This window comes from Saccopteryx leptura, chromosome 1 (assembly GCF_036850995.1).
Source record: "Saccopteryx leptura isolate mSacLep1 chromosome 1, mSacLep1_pri_phased_curated, whole genome shotgun sequence".
NCBI classification, from domain to species: domain Eukaryota; kingdom Metazoa; phylum Chordata; class Mammalia; order Chiroptera; family Emballonuridae; genus Saccopteryx; species Saccopteryx leptura.
This window is the reverse complement of record NC_089503.1, coordinates 60,065,789-60,081,922: the sequence shown is the minus strand read 5'-3', so window position 1 is coordinate 60,081,922 and position 16,134 is coordinate 60,065,789. Positions and strand designations below refer to the sequence as shown.

The window sequence follows — 16,134 nt, the reverse complement described above, 5'->3', positions numbered from 1 at the left end:
TCTTCTGCAACCCAGTCCGATGCTCTATCCATGCGCCACCGCCTGGTCAGGCCTGCCTTTAATTCTATGGAAAGCAAATTTGGACCCAACTTTAAATAGCTATAGCAGCTAAAACAGGGATCAGCAAACTTTTTCTATAAGAGGCCAGACAGTAAATATTTTCAGCTTTGTGGTCCATATGGTCAAACCTAGTCAATTCTGCTGTTGTAGAAGGAAAGCAACCATAGATAATACACATATATAGGGCTGTGTTCTACTAAAGCTTTATGATGCTGAAATTTGAATTTCACATAATTTTCACACAATATCATTCTTATTTTGATTTTCCTCCTAACCATTTAAAAATATAAAAATCTTTCTTAGTTCACTGGCCTTAGTTTGCCAACTGCTGAGATAGAACATTGGTGAAACAGCTCACTATGGTTAGAATGGAGAGTGAGACAAAGCAGAGTGTAGATAGATGAGCTTGAAGAGGTAACACAAGAGAAGCTGTGGAGAACCTTGGAAGTCTTGCTAAGGAGTTTAAATTTGAACCTTTTCCTATGGATAATAGGGATGCATTGAAGGGTTTGGAACTGAGGGTCAGAACTGTATTTTAGAAAAATCACTATGGCTCCTGTATGAAAAATGGATTAGAAGGAACAAGTGTGGGAGATTCTAGGGAGGTAGAATCCATTGTCTGCTGACTACCCACATACGCTATGCAGGAGAGAATTTTCCCCACTGTTACCTGTGCTTATCTGAGCTAGCTTTTCAAGTCTTCCTCCTTGAAGGCTTGTTTCTCTCTTTGGCCCTGCCAAGTGGAATCACCCCTTTGTGTGAACTCTCAAAACTTGGAATTTGCTGCTGGTGGCATGAAGTTGGCACTCACTAAGTGCTTGGCACCTGTCACAGCCTGTCCAGTCTTATCAAGCTCTTTCTTAATAACATGGACTCGTTATAGCCAGACCACTTACAGTTATCAGAATAAGCAAGGCTGCCTCCTGCCGCCTGGCTTCTGTACATGCCACTTGCTGCACTGCATCTTTCTTTGCTCCTAACAATTTGGTAATACCCACTAGTCTCTGAACTTAAGTGTCACCTGCTCTATGAAACTGGTCTGGATCCCTGGTAGAGATGATCATTCCTTCCATTGGCCTGTGCTCAGACATCTATCCCAGCACATATATGTATCTAGATGCCTGACTAGGCAGTGAACTTGCAGAGGGCAGGAACTGGTTCAAAGCAAACCTTTATTATAGGGACCTTGAATGAAGGGATGGTGATGGTGACTGCGATTAACATCAACTATGCATTTACTGTGTGCTAGCATCCATGGTAAAGGCTTTACCTACATAATTCATCATAAAAGCCCATTAGTATTTTTCACTTTATAGATAAGGAAGTTCAGGTTAGGTAATGTGCCCAAGATCACACAGTTAGCCAAGACTTAAATCCAGGTCTACAGAGTTCTTCATTTAGTTACTACAGTAGAGTCAGACCAAACTCAGTCCTCTGGCAGTGACCTGCAGTCATTTGTATATGTCTGGCTGTGTAATACTTAAGTGGCTGACCAAAGACCTTGCACCAGGACCAGCTGGATGAGATGCTGAATTCAACAAGCTCCAGTGGGTGGAAGAAAAGGGAAGGGAACAGACTTGTACATAAAAGCTAAAATGAGTGTTTAGAGAGGCTCAGAAGAGAGAAAACAAAACTGGGCTGATATCATTTATCCCAATTGTCCTTGTCTTTGTAGAGACAAACTCAGTTTTTTGACTGGTCCCTGACCCCATCAACTATCTCATTAATCTGAGTGGCTACCCTGGCTAGGTAACTCAGTTGGTTAGATTGTCATCTTTATATGCCAAGGTGTGGGTTCGATCTGTGATCAGGGCATATGCAAGAATCAATGGATGAATGCATAAGTGGAACAACAAATCAATGTTTCTCTCTCTCTTTCTCACTCTTTCTTATCAATAAATAAAAAATGTTAAAAATCTGGGTGGCCAGTTAGAAGGTAGTTGATGATGATATGACAAGTTGGGCTATTATCCTCATAAGCCAGTTCATTTCAGCTGATTTTTTATGTGCACCTACTTAGTGCCACCTAAACTACTTTACAAGGATACAGAGATATGGTGGCATGGACCGTGACCTCAGGGTCATGATCTAGTCCACCACTTTGTGCCAGGACTCTGTTGGGCACATCCATGTGCCAATATCTTTATTCCTCAGACATGTATCTGGCTATTGCAGATGTCTGGCCTACTGTGAGAAAACCCCCCAGAGCAGTCTAGTAAAGCACTCAAAATCAGAGGAGAGAGATTCTATCTAGCTGGAGAATTAGAAAAGATTTTATAAGGAGGCAGCTTTTGAACTGGTATTTTGGGGCTTAGAGTGAGATACTTGGAGAAAGGGCATTCCTGGTTTAGTGAAAAGGTAAGGGGAGGCAGGGAATGGGGAAGAGTCACTTTGGCCGGCACACAGGATAAATAAAGGTTTGCAGTGGGAGCTGAGGCTGGCAAATAGGTTGAGAACTGACTCTAGTAGACCTTAAATGTTAATCCAGAGAGTCAGGATTGCTTTAGCCTTGGTTGATGGGCTCCCACCCAAGAAGGTTAAAAAAACAGTAACTAAGGCCTGACCTGTGGTGGCGCAGTGGATAAAGCGTCGACCTGGAAATGCTGAGGTCGCCGGTTCGAAACCCTGGGCTTGCCTGGTCAAGGCACATATGGGAGTTCATGCTTCCAACTCCTCCTCCCTGTCTCTCTCTCCTCTTTCTCTCTGTCTCTCTGTCTCTCCCTCTCTCCTCTCTAAAATGAATAAAAAAACAAAACAAAAAAACAACCAGTAACTATTTCCCACCTCCTGTATGAAAATCATTGTCACAGATAGTACTTATTTTCTTACATTTTTTTTATTTTTGCACTATAGTTCCTGGATCTTTCCTTTAACAACCTGACTGCAGAAGCCATCTGTGTTCTGGGGATTCTGCCACACCTCCGTGTCCTGCTCCTCACAGGCAATGGGCTCACCTCCCTGCCACCTAATTTGGCTGTCACAGAGCAGTAAGTTCTACATCCAAGAGTCCATTCTAAATGTCCCCTCATGAACCTTTGTCTGGGTCCACATAACCAAGGAAATAGTCTGAAGCAGGTCAGAAGTGCTGTACAGACAGACTGTGAGTGCTCAAAGCAGGGAGAATGCCATCTACCAAAACTCCCAGTGAAGGCAACCAGGGGAACAGGGCCCGGAAGGATAGGGTGGACTCAGATGGGTGTCCCCCACTTCTCTGTGCTATTGGGAAAGAGAGAAGTGTCTGGCAAGTTGCTTTATCTACCTCTTGATTTGTCAGTGGTAAATTATGGATATTGCTTCATGAACCCTCTTAACTAAGCTTTACATGTTCTCATTTTGTACATTTGCTGAGTCTGTGCCTTCTGGCCAGAATGTACTGGTTCTTCCATTCTTAATAATAACACAGGTGTAGTGCTTACTCTGTGCCAGACACTGTTTTCAGTTCTTAACACATATTAACTCATTTAATCCTCTCAACAATCCTTTGAGGTAAGTGTCCTGTTATCCCGTTTCATAGACAAGGAAATGGAAGCACAGCTAGGTTCAATAACTCACCCAGAGTTACAAAGCTAGTAAATGGCAGAGCCAAGATTTGAACCAAGTCCTCTGACCCCACAGACCATGCTTATGACCATTGCGTTTTCTTTTTATGCATATTCTGTACATATTCCAAGGACTAGCTCAGACCCTTTTCCTTTCCCTTTCGGAAACTATCTCATCTTAATCATTTTTAAGAGTACACACAATGGCATTAAGTATATTCAAATTGTTGTGCAACTATCACCACCATTCCTCTCCAGAACTCTTTCCTTCTTGCAAAAAATCCATTAACTTTGACTACTGAACCTGACACTTCTAAGAAGAATACCAGATAATTCCCGGGGTTCCAATCATATTCCTTTCTGCCCTCAGGTATAACAGAAATCATGTCTACTTTTGATCATCAGTACCAATCACCCAGTGAATATAGGAAACCCCTCTTTCCCTGCCAGTGGGTTCAGTGAAACAAGGAACTCAAGTAGCCAGTAGCACACTCAACCTCTAGTTAAGTGGCACTAGTCTTGTGTCCCCTGTAAAAGCATTCCTTCTTAGGAAACTAAGACCTCTTCTGACTCAGAAGAGTTCAGTTGTAGGATGAGAAGCAAAAATGCTGCAAATGGATTGTTAGGTACACAGGTAAGAGGAGCTGCTCTCATTTTCATTCATTGATTTCTGTGTCCTTCATTCTGGTTGTGAGGCTTTGTCAGCTTCTCTGCCACTTCTGGGGTCAGCACACAGTCCTACTGGAAAAGTGGCCCCAAATACTGCACAAACCCCTTTGCATCTCTTCTCCCAAATATTGACATCCCCCCAACTTTTCACAGCTGGTTAGTTCCCAAATGCCTTAAAGATTGTTTTTAATATATATATATTTTTATCCATATATTCTAATTTTTTAAAAGTGATTGGAGGGGAGATAGTGAGACAGACTCTTTCATGGGCTCTGACTGGGATCCATTTTTAGCACCCGAGGCTAAAGTGCTAGGACCAACCGAGCTATCCTTAGTGCCCAGCCCTGTTCAAACCAATTGAGCCACTGGCTGCAGGAGGGAAAGAGGGAGAGGAGGGGGATCGAGGGATAGAAAAGCAGATAGTCACTTCTTCTGTGTGCCCTGACCGGAGGCAGATTAAGGTCAGTTGAGGCCTTGGGTGCAGAAGAAAATATTGGGACCCTTAAAAAAAGAGAGAGACCAGAGTATGGTGACAGAGTAGGCGGATGTTACAACTCCCACCTCCTAGAACCAAAGTGGATTACAACTTAATTTAGGAGCAGTCATCTTGAAAAACCAACTTTGGACTAAACTAAGAGGAATCCATTGAAGAAGATCACTGAAGAAGCCACACTGAGACTGGTAGGAAGGGCGGAGACGTGGAAAGGGCTGCCCTGCTCCCAGGAGCGAGTGGCGGCCCAGAGGGACTCTTACAGCAGGATGGGTTGCCTGGAGAGTTGTGGGTCCTCAGCCCCAGGACCGGAGCCCCAGTCTAGAACTCCAGAGACTAGATGACGCGTACAGATGGTATTTAGCTGAGAGAAGAGCCAGGTTACCATTTGCGAGAAGGAGACAGAACTCTCAGACCCAGGCTTTGTCTTAAAGGGACCATGCAGAAAACCTCATTCACAGATACTTACTCTGGGAGTGGGGAGTGCTGTGAGGACTGGAGTTGCAAGAGGAGAGAGTAATCTCGGAGGCACAGGGAGAGACTGTGGAGACAGCCACCCTAACCCCTGTGCTGCTGTGTCACTCCTTAAATCTTAAGTGGCCATTTTTTCCTGGGAGAAGCAGCACCAGCAAAGGGAAGCAATTACCCCGCCCACTGGAGGCTCTCCTACTCCAGTCAGAGCAAAGAGTCACTTAGAAGCAGGGGGAGCATCAGGGAAACAGGTTTTGAGTGCTGAGGTCTGGGATACACTGCCCCCCATGCTGCTGAGTACCCTCTAAAGGGAGGGCGGTCCAGCTGCAGCAGTGGTGGCAGCTGCATGCTCACAGTGGCGTGGGTGGCGCCTGACAAGGCGGCCCACACACCTGGCAGTGCCTGTACCCTAATGCCCAAGGTGGCAGCAGTGCCAGCGGGCTGGCGGGCAGACCACACCTCGGGAACTCAGAGGCCACACCCACTGGCCAAGGGTAGATAACAGCCAGCCTAGGCGTGCAACTGATATTTACAACAGCACCTGGGCCCATCAGAGGCAGCCACAAAAAATGGATCGCCTGTAGCTCCAAGAAGGTTGCTAAGGGCCAGTCATAGGTAGTGACCCCCACTGGTCTGTGCCAGGTTCCAGCCAGGGAGGTCAAGAGCTGGCACATCCACTGACCAGATACAGAGAGCATCAGCTCAGGACCTAACAACCCTAGTTAGAGTGGTATCGTAAGGAAGGGCTCCTCACACCTGACCCAGCTAAGGCATAGAAAACACTGACACAAATAACAAAAAGAGTGTAGGAGCAGACAAGTAGCCCACAACAGATTACAAACAACAGCTGATGCCAACCCAAGAAGATCTTGAAACAACACAACTGGAATCTGGGGACAGACAACACCAACCCTATACTCAGCTAGCTACACAAACAGCACACCCAAAAGAGCAGTCTATACACAAACAAAATGGGAAGATAGAGAAATGCAATCCAAATGAATCAACAAGAGAAATCCCCAGAAAAAGAACTGAATGAGATGGAAATAACCAAGATACTGGATGCAGAGTTTAAAATAATGATTGTTAGGATGCTCAAGGATCCTAGAGCAACAATAGATGGACATAATGAGCACCTAAAGAGATAGCAAGCATCAAAAAGGGCATTGAAATCATAAAAAAGAATCAGAAATGACAAATACAGTATCAGAAATAAAGATTACACTAGAAGGAATTAACAGCAGGTGGATGAAGCAGAGGATTGAATCAGTAATTTAGAGGACAAGATAAATGAAAGCATGGAAGCAGAGCAGCAAAAAGAAAAGAGGCTCAAAAAGTCTGAGGAAACTCTTAGAGAACTCTGTGACAACATGAAGAGAAACAACATCCATACCATAGGGTTTTCAGAAGGACAAGAGAAAGAACAAGAACAAGGGATAGAGAACCTGATAGAAGAAATCATAGTTGAAAACTTCCCTAAATTGGTGATGGAAAAAGTTGCATAAGTTCAAGAAGCACAAAGAGTCCCACTAAAGAGGAACCCAAAGAGATGTACACCAAGAACATCATAATTAAAATGCCAAAGTTAAGAGATAAAGAAAGAATACTAAAAGCTGCAAGAGAAAAGCAAATAATCACCTACAAAGGAGCCCCTATAAGGATGACATCTGACTTTTCAACAGAAACACTGGAGGCCAGAAGAGAATGGCAAGAAATATTCAAAATAATGCAAAACAAGAGCCTACAACCGAGACTTCTTTATCCAGCAAGGCTATCATTTAAAATTGAAGGAGAAATAAAAAGCTTCCCAGAACAAAAAAAAAAAACAAAACTCAAGGAATTCATTACAACTAAACCAATGCTGCAAGAAATGTTAAGAAACCTGTTGTAAACACAACAAAGGGGGGGAAATCTAGAAAAAGAGGAATGTATATTTAAAGAATAAAATGGCAATAAATAACTATATATCAATAATAACCTTAAATGTAAATGGATTAAATGCTCCAATCAAAAGACTAGGGTAGCTGCATGGATAAGGAAACAGGACCCTTACATATGCTGTCTACAAGAGACTCACCTCAAAACAAAAGATACACATAGACTGACAGTGAAGTGATGGAAAAAAATATTTCAAGCAAATGGAAATGAAAAAAAAAAGCTGGGGTAGCAATACTTATATCTGACAAAATAGACATGAAAACAAAGGCTATAGTAAGGGATAAAGAAGGTCACTACATAATGATAAAGGGAGCAATTCAACAGGAAGATATAACCATTATAAATATCTATGTGCCTAATATAGGAGCACCTAAATATATAAAGCAGATTTTGATGGACATAAAGGGCGAGATCAACAGCAATACTATAATAGTAGGGGATTTTAATACCACACTAATATCAATGGATAGATCCTCAAGAAAGAAATTTAGCAAAGAAACAGCAGCCTTAAAGGACACTCTAGATCAGTGGTTCTCAACCTTTCTAATGCTGTGACCCCGCAATACAGTTCTTCATGTTGTGGTGACCCCAAACCAAAAAATAATTTTGGTGGCTACTTCATAACTGTAATTTTGCTACAGTTATGATTCGGAATGTAAATGCCTGATATGCATTATGTATTTTCCGATAACTTTAGGCGACCCCACCGGGGTTGCGACCCACAGGTTGAGAACCGCTGCTCTAGATCAACTGGATTTAATAGATATCTTCAGAACCTTTCACCCTAAAGCAGCAGAATATACATTCTTTTCAAGTGCTCATAGTACATTCTCTAGGATAGACCACATGTTAGGACACAAAACGAGTCTCAAAAATATAAGAAGATTAAAATCACATCAAGCATCTTCTCTGATCACAATGACATGAAACTAGAAATCAACTACAATAGAAAAACTGAAAAAAAAACATTCAAATACTTGAAGACTAAACAGCATGTTATTAAATAAGGAATGGGTTAACAATGAAATCAAGGAAAAAATAAAAAATTTCCTTGAAACAAATGAAAATGAACATACAACAACTCAAAATTTATGGGACATAGCAAAAGCAGTCCTGAGAGGGAAGTTTATAGCATTACAGGCATATCTTAAGAAGCAAGAAAAAGCTCAAATAAACAACTTAACCCTTCATCTAAAAGAACTAGAAAAAGACAGCAAGTAAAGCCTAGAGTAAGTAGAAGAAAGGAAATAATAAAGATCAGAGCAGAAATAAATGGCATAGAGGCTAAAAAACAATACAGAAGATCAATGAAACCAAGAGCTGGTTCTTTGAAAAGGTAAACAAGATTAATGAACCTTTCATTAGACTCACTAAGAAATAAAGAAAGAGGACTCAAATAAATAAAATTAGAAATGAGAGTGGAGAAGTAACAACTGACACAACAGAAATACAAAGAATTGTAAGAAAATACTATGAAGAACTGTATGCCAAAATATTAGACAACCTAGGTGAAACGGACAAATTCCTTGAAATATATTATCTTTCAAAAATCAGTCTGGATGAATCAGCAAACCTAAACAGACTGATTACAACAAATGAGATAGAAACAGTTTTCAAAAAAATTCCAACAAACAAAAACCCTGGGCCAGATGGCTTCACAGGTGAGTTCTACCAAATATTTAAAGAAGAACTAACTCCTATTCTTCTCAAGCTATCTCAAAAAATTCAAGTGGAAGGAACACTTCCAAGCTCCCTTTATGAGGCGAGCATAATTCTGATTCTAAAACCAGGCAAAGACAACACAAAGAAAGGAAATTATAGGCTAATATCCCTGATGAATTTAGATGCTAAAATCCTCAACAAAATATTAGCAAACTGGATCCAGTAATACATGAAAAAAAGTCATACATCATGATCAAGTAGGATTTATTCTGGGGAGGCAAGACTGGTACAGTATTTGCAAATCAATCAGTGTGACTGATCACATAAACAAAAGGAAGGAGAAAAATCACATGATAATATCAATAGACGCAGAAAAAGCATTTGATAAAATCCAGCACTCATTTATGATCAAAACTCAGCAAAGTGGGAATACAGGGAACATACCTCAACATGATAAAGGCCATCAATAATAAACCCACAGCCAACATCATAATCAGTGGGCAAAAATTAAAAGCAATCCCCTTAAGATCAGGAACAAGGCAGGGGTGCCCCCTTTCACCATTCTTTTTTTTTTATTATTAAAGATTTTATTGCAGTGTTTCCCAACCTTTTTTGTGCCATGCCCCACCTTAACCTTTCTAAAATTTTTATGTCCCCCCCTATGTAACATACATAATTTTTAACATTAAAAAATTGATTTGTTCACTTAATAAACATAAATGATAGGTTCTAGGAAGAAATCACTATGAAATTGTTAACAAAACACAGTAAGTAAAATTTCAAAACATATAATGAACAACAGAAATTTAAATTCCAAATAATTTTAATACAGATTTTTCTATATTAATTTATTATTTTCATTTAGTGTGATCCTTGCGCTTGATGCCTGCTGCACAGAGATTTTATATTAGGTTCCAATTTGGTTAGCTTTAGTTTCAAGTCTCCACGTTGTGTTATATCCAGCCGATTTCCTTTTTTTACCAGTAAATCATTTACAGCACTAAATCCACATTCAGCTAAAAATGAAGATGGAAACGATAGCAATAGTTTTCTTGCACATTTGGTTGAATTTGGGTATTTGATTTCTGTTTCCTCACAAAGCCATGCCATCGCTCCTTTGATATTAAATAAAGCTTTAACTGACTCATCATTTTGCAATTCTGTGAGTTCTTCTTGATACTGCATATTTGATATATCAGACAAATCCACTAACATTGGCTGCATCATCCATGTCGGGAAATCAATTTGTTTTAAATCAGAAAATCTTTCTTTTAAATCAGCCGATAGAATATTCAAATGATTGACAATAACAAGTAAAGCGGTATCAGTTACTTCACATTTTTGGAGCCAATGAAACTGTTTAAAGTTTTTGTTGTTAATATGTTTCTGACATAACTCAATATTGGTAATGAAACCAAATATCTTTGCTTTTGCATCGACAAGAGTTTTATTCCTTGAAGTTGCTTATTTAATATATTTAGTTTTTCAAAGATATCGGCCAAATAACTCACAAATGCTTTATCATCTATTGTTAACAGATACTTCATTTCAGGTTTGTTGCTTATAAAATCACTAAGAGTATCAAACAGTTCCATAAATCTTTTCAAACAGTTTCCTTTAGATAGCCATCTTACTTCAGTATGAAGTAAAAGTCTCACATGGTCTTCATTTTGTTCTTCACAAAATAGCTTGAAAAGACGCTCACATTTGGCACTAGCTTTAATAGCATTAACACACTTTAGTACTGTATGTAATACTTCATTCAGAACAGGCGAGATGTTTTGAGCTACCAAGTTTTCCCTATGAATAACACAATGCACAAGAATCATTTCTGGATTCGCATCTTTCATCAATTTTAAGCAGCCATTTTTCTTGCCCATCATATTGGGAGCACCATCTGCAGCACAAGATGTTATGTTTTTCATTGGTATATCATTGACATCTAAGTAGTTTTTTAGCTTATTATATATATCTTTGGAGGTGTAGTGCTTTCTAATCTTTTACAGAACAACATTTCTTCAGCAAAATGTCCTTTATCAATATATCTTACGTAAGTTATCAATACTGCCTCACTGTCTCTCAAAGTTGATTCATCCATTTGCAAGGAGAATTTTCTTGTTTTCAGCTTTTCAATAAGTTGTTTTTCAATATCCTCATTCATTTCGTCTATTCTTCTGCTAACAGTATTGTCACTGAGTGGCATAGCTTTTACATCTTTGTCATCTTTTTCAAGAACCGTTTTAAGAAATGCTGATATTGACAGTTTTATTAAATTCTCTCCTATAGTGTGATTTTCTCCAGTTTTAGCGATGAATAAATTTGATAACTAGCCTCAAGAACACGATTATTAGTTGAAGTATGAGCAGTAAATAGAGACTTTAATGTTGTTCTTTTTTCAAAATTTTTCTTTAAAGTTTTAAAGTAACTCAAATCTGAATTAATATGAGCACTATGTTTTGCCTTCAAATGCGCCTCAAGACGACCTCGTTTCATTGATTCGTTGGTCAAGCATTGCTGGCATAAAAGACAAAAAGGAATCCGCTCATCGTGAACAGCGGGTATGAACCCAAATTTTAAATATTCCTCCCAATATTGACGAGTTTTTTTCTTGCTTGCACCACTCATTTTACTATGGGCTATAAGAAATAAAAATAAGATCAATTAAAAACTAATATTAAAATGTGTTAAAATATATTCAATGTGACATAGAGTAAATGTATACTAAAAATTCATATTTATTTAAATGTATATAACACATTTGCTACACTACCACCGCAAATCAAAAGGTATCTATATTTTTTCCACTTGACAAAATTTTCTGGAAAGTTATGCTTCTAAAATTAAAATTGTCGTGCATGCACTATTATAGCCCCAATAATATTTATAAAATATTAGTGCTTTCTAGCCCCGATGCAAGAAGTACTTAATAAAGAGTTTAATATTGATAAAAATAAAATCAAATACTTACCAATTATATCTATACAATATATATATATTTATTAAATCAACGAGCTTTTACAACAGTTTTGACTGACACTTATTTCAAATTAACACCAACTGAATGATGTGAAACACTACAGAAGTTGCGCTGGGCCAATTAGGTGAGAATAACTACGTTGTTTAGTGAATTTTTAAAACGTCCGGGGTTCCCCGTGGCAGACGGCATGCTCCACGGTGAACCCAGGACGAAGTTTACTTGATGACGCCAATCACCCAGTTGATATTTTGGTCTCGTCAAAAGAAATTATACTTAATAATTATTTACCACAATTATTTAAGAATTGCATTTTTTGTTAAATTTGGCACTGATATCTAGCATTGCATTTAAATGGCCCGGGGTGAAAGAGTTAAAGTCGTGTCGAGTCCATTTTCAAATTGCCCCCCTTAACTATCGAATTGCCCCCCTGTGGGGCGTGGGCCCCACGTTGGGAAACACCGGGGGAGAGAGAGAGAGAGAAGGAAGTATCAACTCCCATATGTGCCCTGACCAAGCAAGCCCAGGGTTTTGAACCAGCAACCTCAGCGTTTCCAGGTTGATGCTTTATCCACTGCGCCACCACAGGTCAGGCTTTTTTTTTTTTTTTTAGAGAGGAGAGAGAAAGAGAGAGAGAGAGAGAGGAGAGAGAGAGACAGAGAGAGAAGGTGGGGAGGAGCTGGAAGCATCAACTCCCATATGTGCCTTGACCAGGCAAGCCCAGTGTTTCAAACCGGCGACCTCAGCATTTCCAGGTCGACGCTTTATCCACTGTGCCACCACAGGTCTCACCATTCTTATTCAACATAGTTCTGGAAGTCCTAGCCACAGCAATAAGACAAGAAGAAAAAATAAAAGGCATTCAAATTGGAAAAGAAGAAGTAAAACTATCATTATTTTCTGATGACATGATACTGTACATAGAAAACCCTAAAGTCTCAGTCAAAAAACTACTAGATCTGATAAATGAATTTAGCAAGGAGGCAGGGTATAAAATTGATATTCAGAAATCAGAGGCATTTTTATACACCAACAATGAACTGTCTGAAAGAGAAATTAAGAAAACAATCCCTTTCACTATTGCAACAAAAAAATAAAGTACCTAGGAGTAAATGTAACCAAGGAGGTTAAAGACTTATACTCAGAAAATTATAAAACATTGATAAAAGAAATCAGGGAAGATACAAACAAGTGGAAGCATATACTGTGCTCCTGGTTAGAAAGAATAAACATCATTAAAATGTCTATATTACCCAAAGCAATCTATAAATTCAATGCAATTTCTATTAAAATACCAATGGCATACTTCAAAGATATAGAACAAATATTCCAAAAATTTATATGAAACCAAAAAAGAACATGAATAGCCTCAGCAATCTTGAAAAAGAAGAATAAAGTGGGGGGTATCACACTTCCTGATATCAAGTTATACTACAAGGCCATTGTACTCAAAACAGCTTGGTACTGGCATAAGAACAGGCATATAGATCAATGGAACAGAACAGAGAACCCAGAAATAAACCCACACCTTTATGGACAATTGATATTTGACAAAGGAGGTAAGAGAATACATTGGAGTAAAGACAGTCTCTTTAACAAATGGTGTTGGGAAAATTGGACAGCTACCTGCAAAAAAATGAAACTAGGATGGTCAGAGTAATGGCAGGGTAGGAAGCGATACCGATAAATCTCCCCCAAAACTCAACAAGATCTTCAACCAGAAACAGAAAAACCTATACTTGGAGCTTCCAGATGCTTCGCAATACACCCAAAGGTATGATTGAGTGAGAAATTGGCTAAATATATAACCAAACCCCGAAGGAAATAGGGAGTAAGAAATGCTCCGCCTTCCTCACTAACCTAAACAGGGCGGCTTTCTCTGGTAACTGTGAATATAGAAACTGAGGCGGGCAAAGGGGGTGAATACAAACGGCCGAACCAGGCTGTGGCACGGAGATCCAAGCCGAGGAAAATCTGATCCTGTGGCAACCCGGGCAATACAAGCTAACACTCGCGCCAAACCCAAACAAAGAAAGACAAGCGGCGCGGCCATTTTACCCGGTCTCCTGGTTGGTGCGCAGTTAGTGGGTGAGAGATTTCTTCCTAGGCCCCGGGAGTCAGTGCCCGTGTTGCCCCACGGAGAGGCAGGGTCAGAGGCCTTTCTGTGGGCCGAGGGCAGAGTCTCTGGGCAGCCCCAGTGCCCTGGGAAAGCCACGCACGGGAGGGAGTGAGAACTAATTCCAATGGTGGAGATTTTCCTTGCCGAGGGTGTTTCACTCAGAGGGAAAGCGGCCGGCCTCATATCCTGGTTTGCGCGCGCAGATAAGGAGTGAGCGATTCCTCCGAGTGCCTCGGCATTGCGCGCCCGTGTCATCGCACAGAGGAGCAGAGTCAGGGGCCTTTGTGTGGGCCAAAGCGGAATCTCGGGCCGCCCCAGCGCCTTGCAAAAGCCGTGCACGGGGACGGAGCGAGACTCAATTCCAACGCTGCAACTTTTCCCTGCGGTCGGGGGTTTCACTCAGAGCGTGAGACTGCTGGCCGGATATCCTGGTCTGCGCGCGCAGCCAGTGAGTGAGAGTTTTCTCCAAGCGCCCCGGAAGTGGGCACCCGCTTGTGTTACCGGACAGAGTGGCAGAGCCAGAGGTCTGTGAGTGGGTGGAAAGCCCGCCTGATTATGCTAGCAGCTCTGACTGACTGAGCCTTACCCAGAGCCCTGTGCTGAGTGGAAATAGAGTGGGGAGTTGCCAGCTCTTTGAGCCTCTTACTATCCAGGCAGAGGCAGCAGCAACCCCATAGCTGGATTATCAGGCTACTAATTGAGGAAGGAAAGACTAGGAGAAAGGCTCCAGGAACACGGACTCTCTCACTGTCGGAGCCTATAAATGCTAATGAGCCTCGACTGCCAACGAGACTAAAGCACAATACATGACATTGCCATAGAGACTTATCAACTGCAAACCTCCACCTGAGCGTGGCAAAGGGGCAAAACCCGGGGTACAGAGTCACCGACCAGGAAGAGGGAGAGAAAAGAAAAAGCAAGAAGATAACCTCTCAAAATCAAGAATAATCTGCAGACTTTATAACCTATCCCATTTTATTATATTTGTTCGTTTGTTTCTCTTATCTCCATTCTTGATACTTTTTTTTTCCTCCTCCAATTTGGCCGATTAACTCTCTACCGGTCTTACTCTCTCCTCTCCTTGAACTACACTACCCATAAGTGTTACATCTCCCATTATCTTTTCTCTTCTCTTCCTTTCTCTCTATGAGGGTTGCACTCCAAAACCCTTAACTCTCTCTCTCTCTCTCTCCTTTCTTTTTTCTTCTTTTAGTGGTTCCCTCTTTTTTTTTCTCTCTCTCTCTCTTTCTTTTCTCCCTCTATATTAGTTTCTTCCTTTTTCCTTTACATCTCCTCTCATTCAAACCTCAATAACAAACAAATTATCTTATCTGGGACTCAAACTTATGTTTGTGGCATTTTGGGGGGTTTTTACTTCACCTTTTTAACTCACTAGCAGTGCTCCCATCCCTGGCTCTCCATATTATCTAGTTCTTGTTCCACTAAATACAATAGTAATTTTTTAATTTGTCCCCCCATTTTTCCGTTTTCCTCTTAATCCTCTCATCATAACTCTTAGACAACCAACACCTAAAAGCAAATCATTTTATTCTTGACCCAAATTTTTTCCTTATTTGCTTTTTGTGGGTCCATACGCTCTTTTTTTTCTTTTTTCTTTCTTTTTTTTTTTCTTGCCCCTTTATTACTTTTCCCCAATTCAGGCCCTCCATCACAGGCATTGTTTGTTATAATTCACAGTCCACCACAAGAGTTTATCAAGAAAGAGGGGAGAGGAGAGGAGAGGAAAAAAGGAGGGGGGGAATAATTTCCTTTTTTTTTTAAAATTTTTATTTTATTTTATTTTTCTTTATTTCATTATTAATTTTTTTTTAAAAAAACAACTCTTTTCGATTTTTTATTTTTTTATTATTTTTTTTTTACTTTTTATTCTTTATTAAATCTCATTAATACTATCAACAAAACCACCCTCAGATGCCATTAAGGAAGAGAAAATCGAATATCATGGATACAAAAGAAAGAGAGGTAACACAGCTAGATGAGGAAAAATCTATGGAGAAAAAATTTAATATATTGGAAACCTTGGAGCTAAATGACAGAGAATTCAAGATAGAAATCCTAAAAATCCTCCAAGATATACAAGAAAACACAGAAAGGCAATTTAGGGAGCTCAGAAAACAACTCAATGAACACAAAGAATATATGTCCAAGGAAATTGAAACTATAAAAACAAATGAAACAGAGATGAAAAACT

The 16,134-nt window shown here is 40.0% G+C and overlaps 1 protein-coding gene across 1 annotated transcript in view; it reads left to right on the top strand.

Moving 5' to 3' along the window:
* Nucleotides 1-16,134, top strand: part of XRRA1 (X-ray radiation resistance associated 1) — a 112,625-nt gene that overhangs the window by 43,227 nt on the left and 53,264 nt on the right. The window contains exon 8 of the mRNA XM_066368587.1: nucleotides 2,914-3,047. Within this exon, the coding sequence (XP_066224684.1) occupies nucleotides 2,914-3,047 (134 nt within the window). The remainder of the gene's footprint in view (nucleotides 1-2,913; nucleotides 3,048-16,134) is intronic.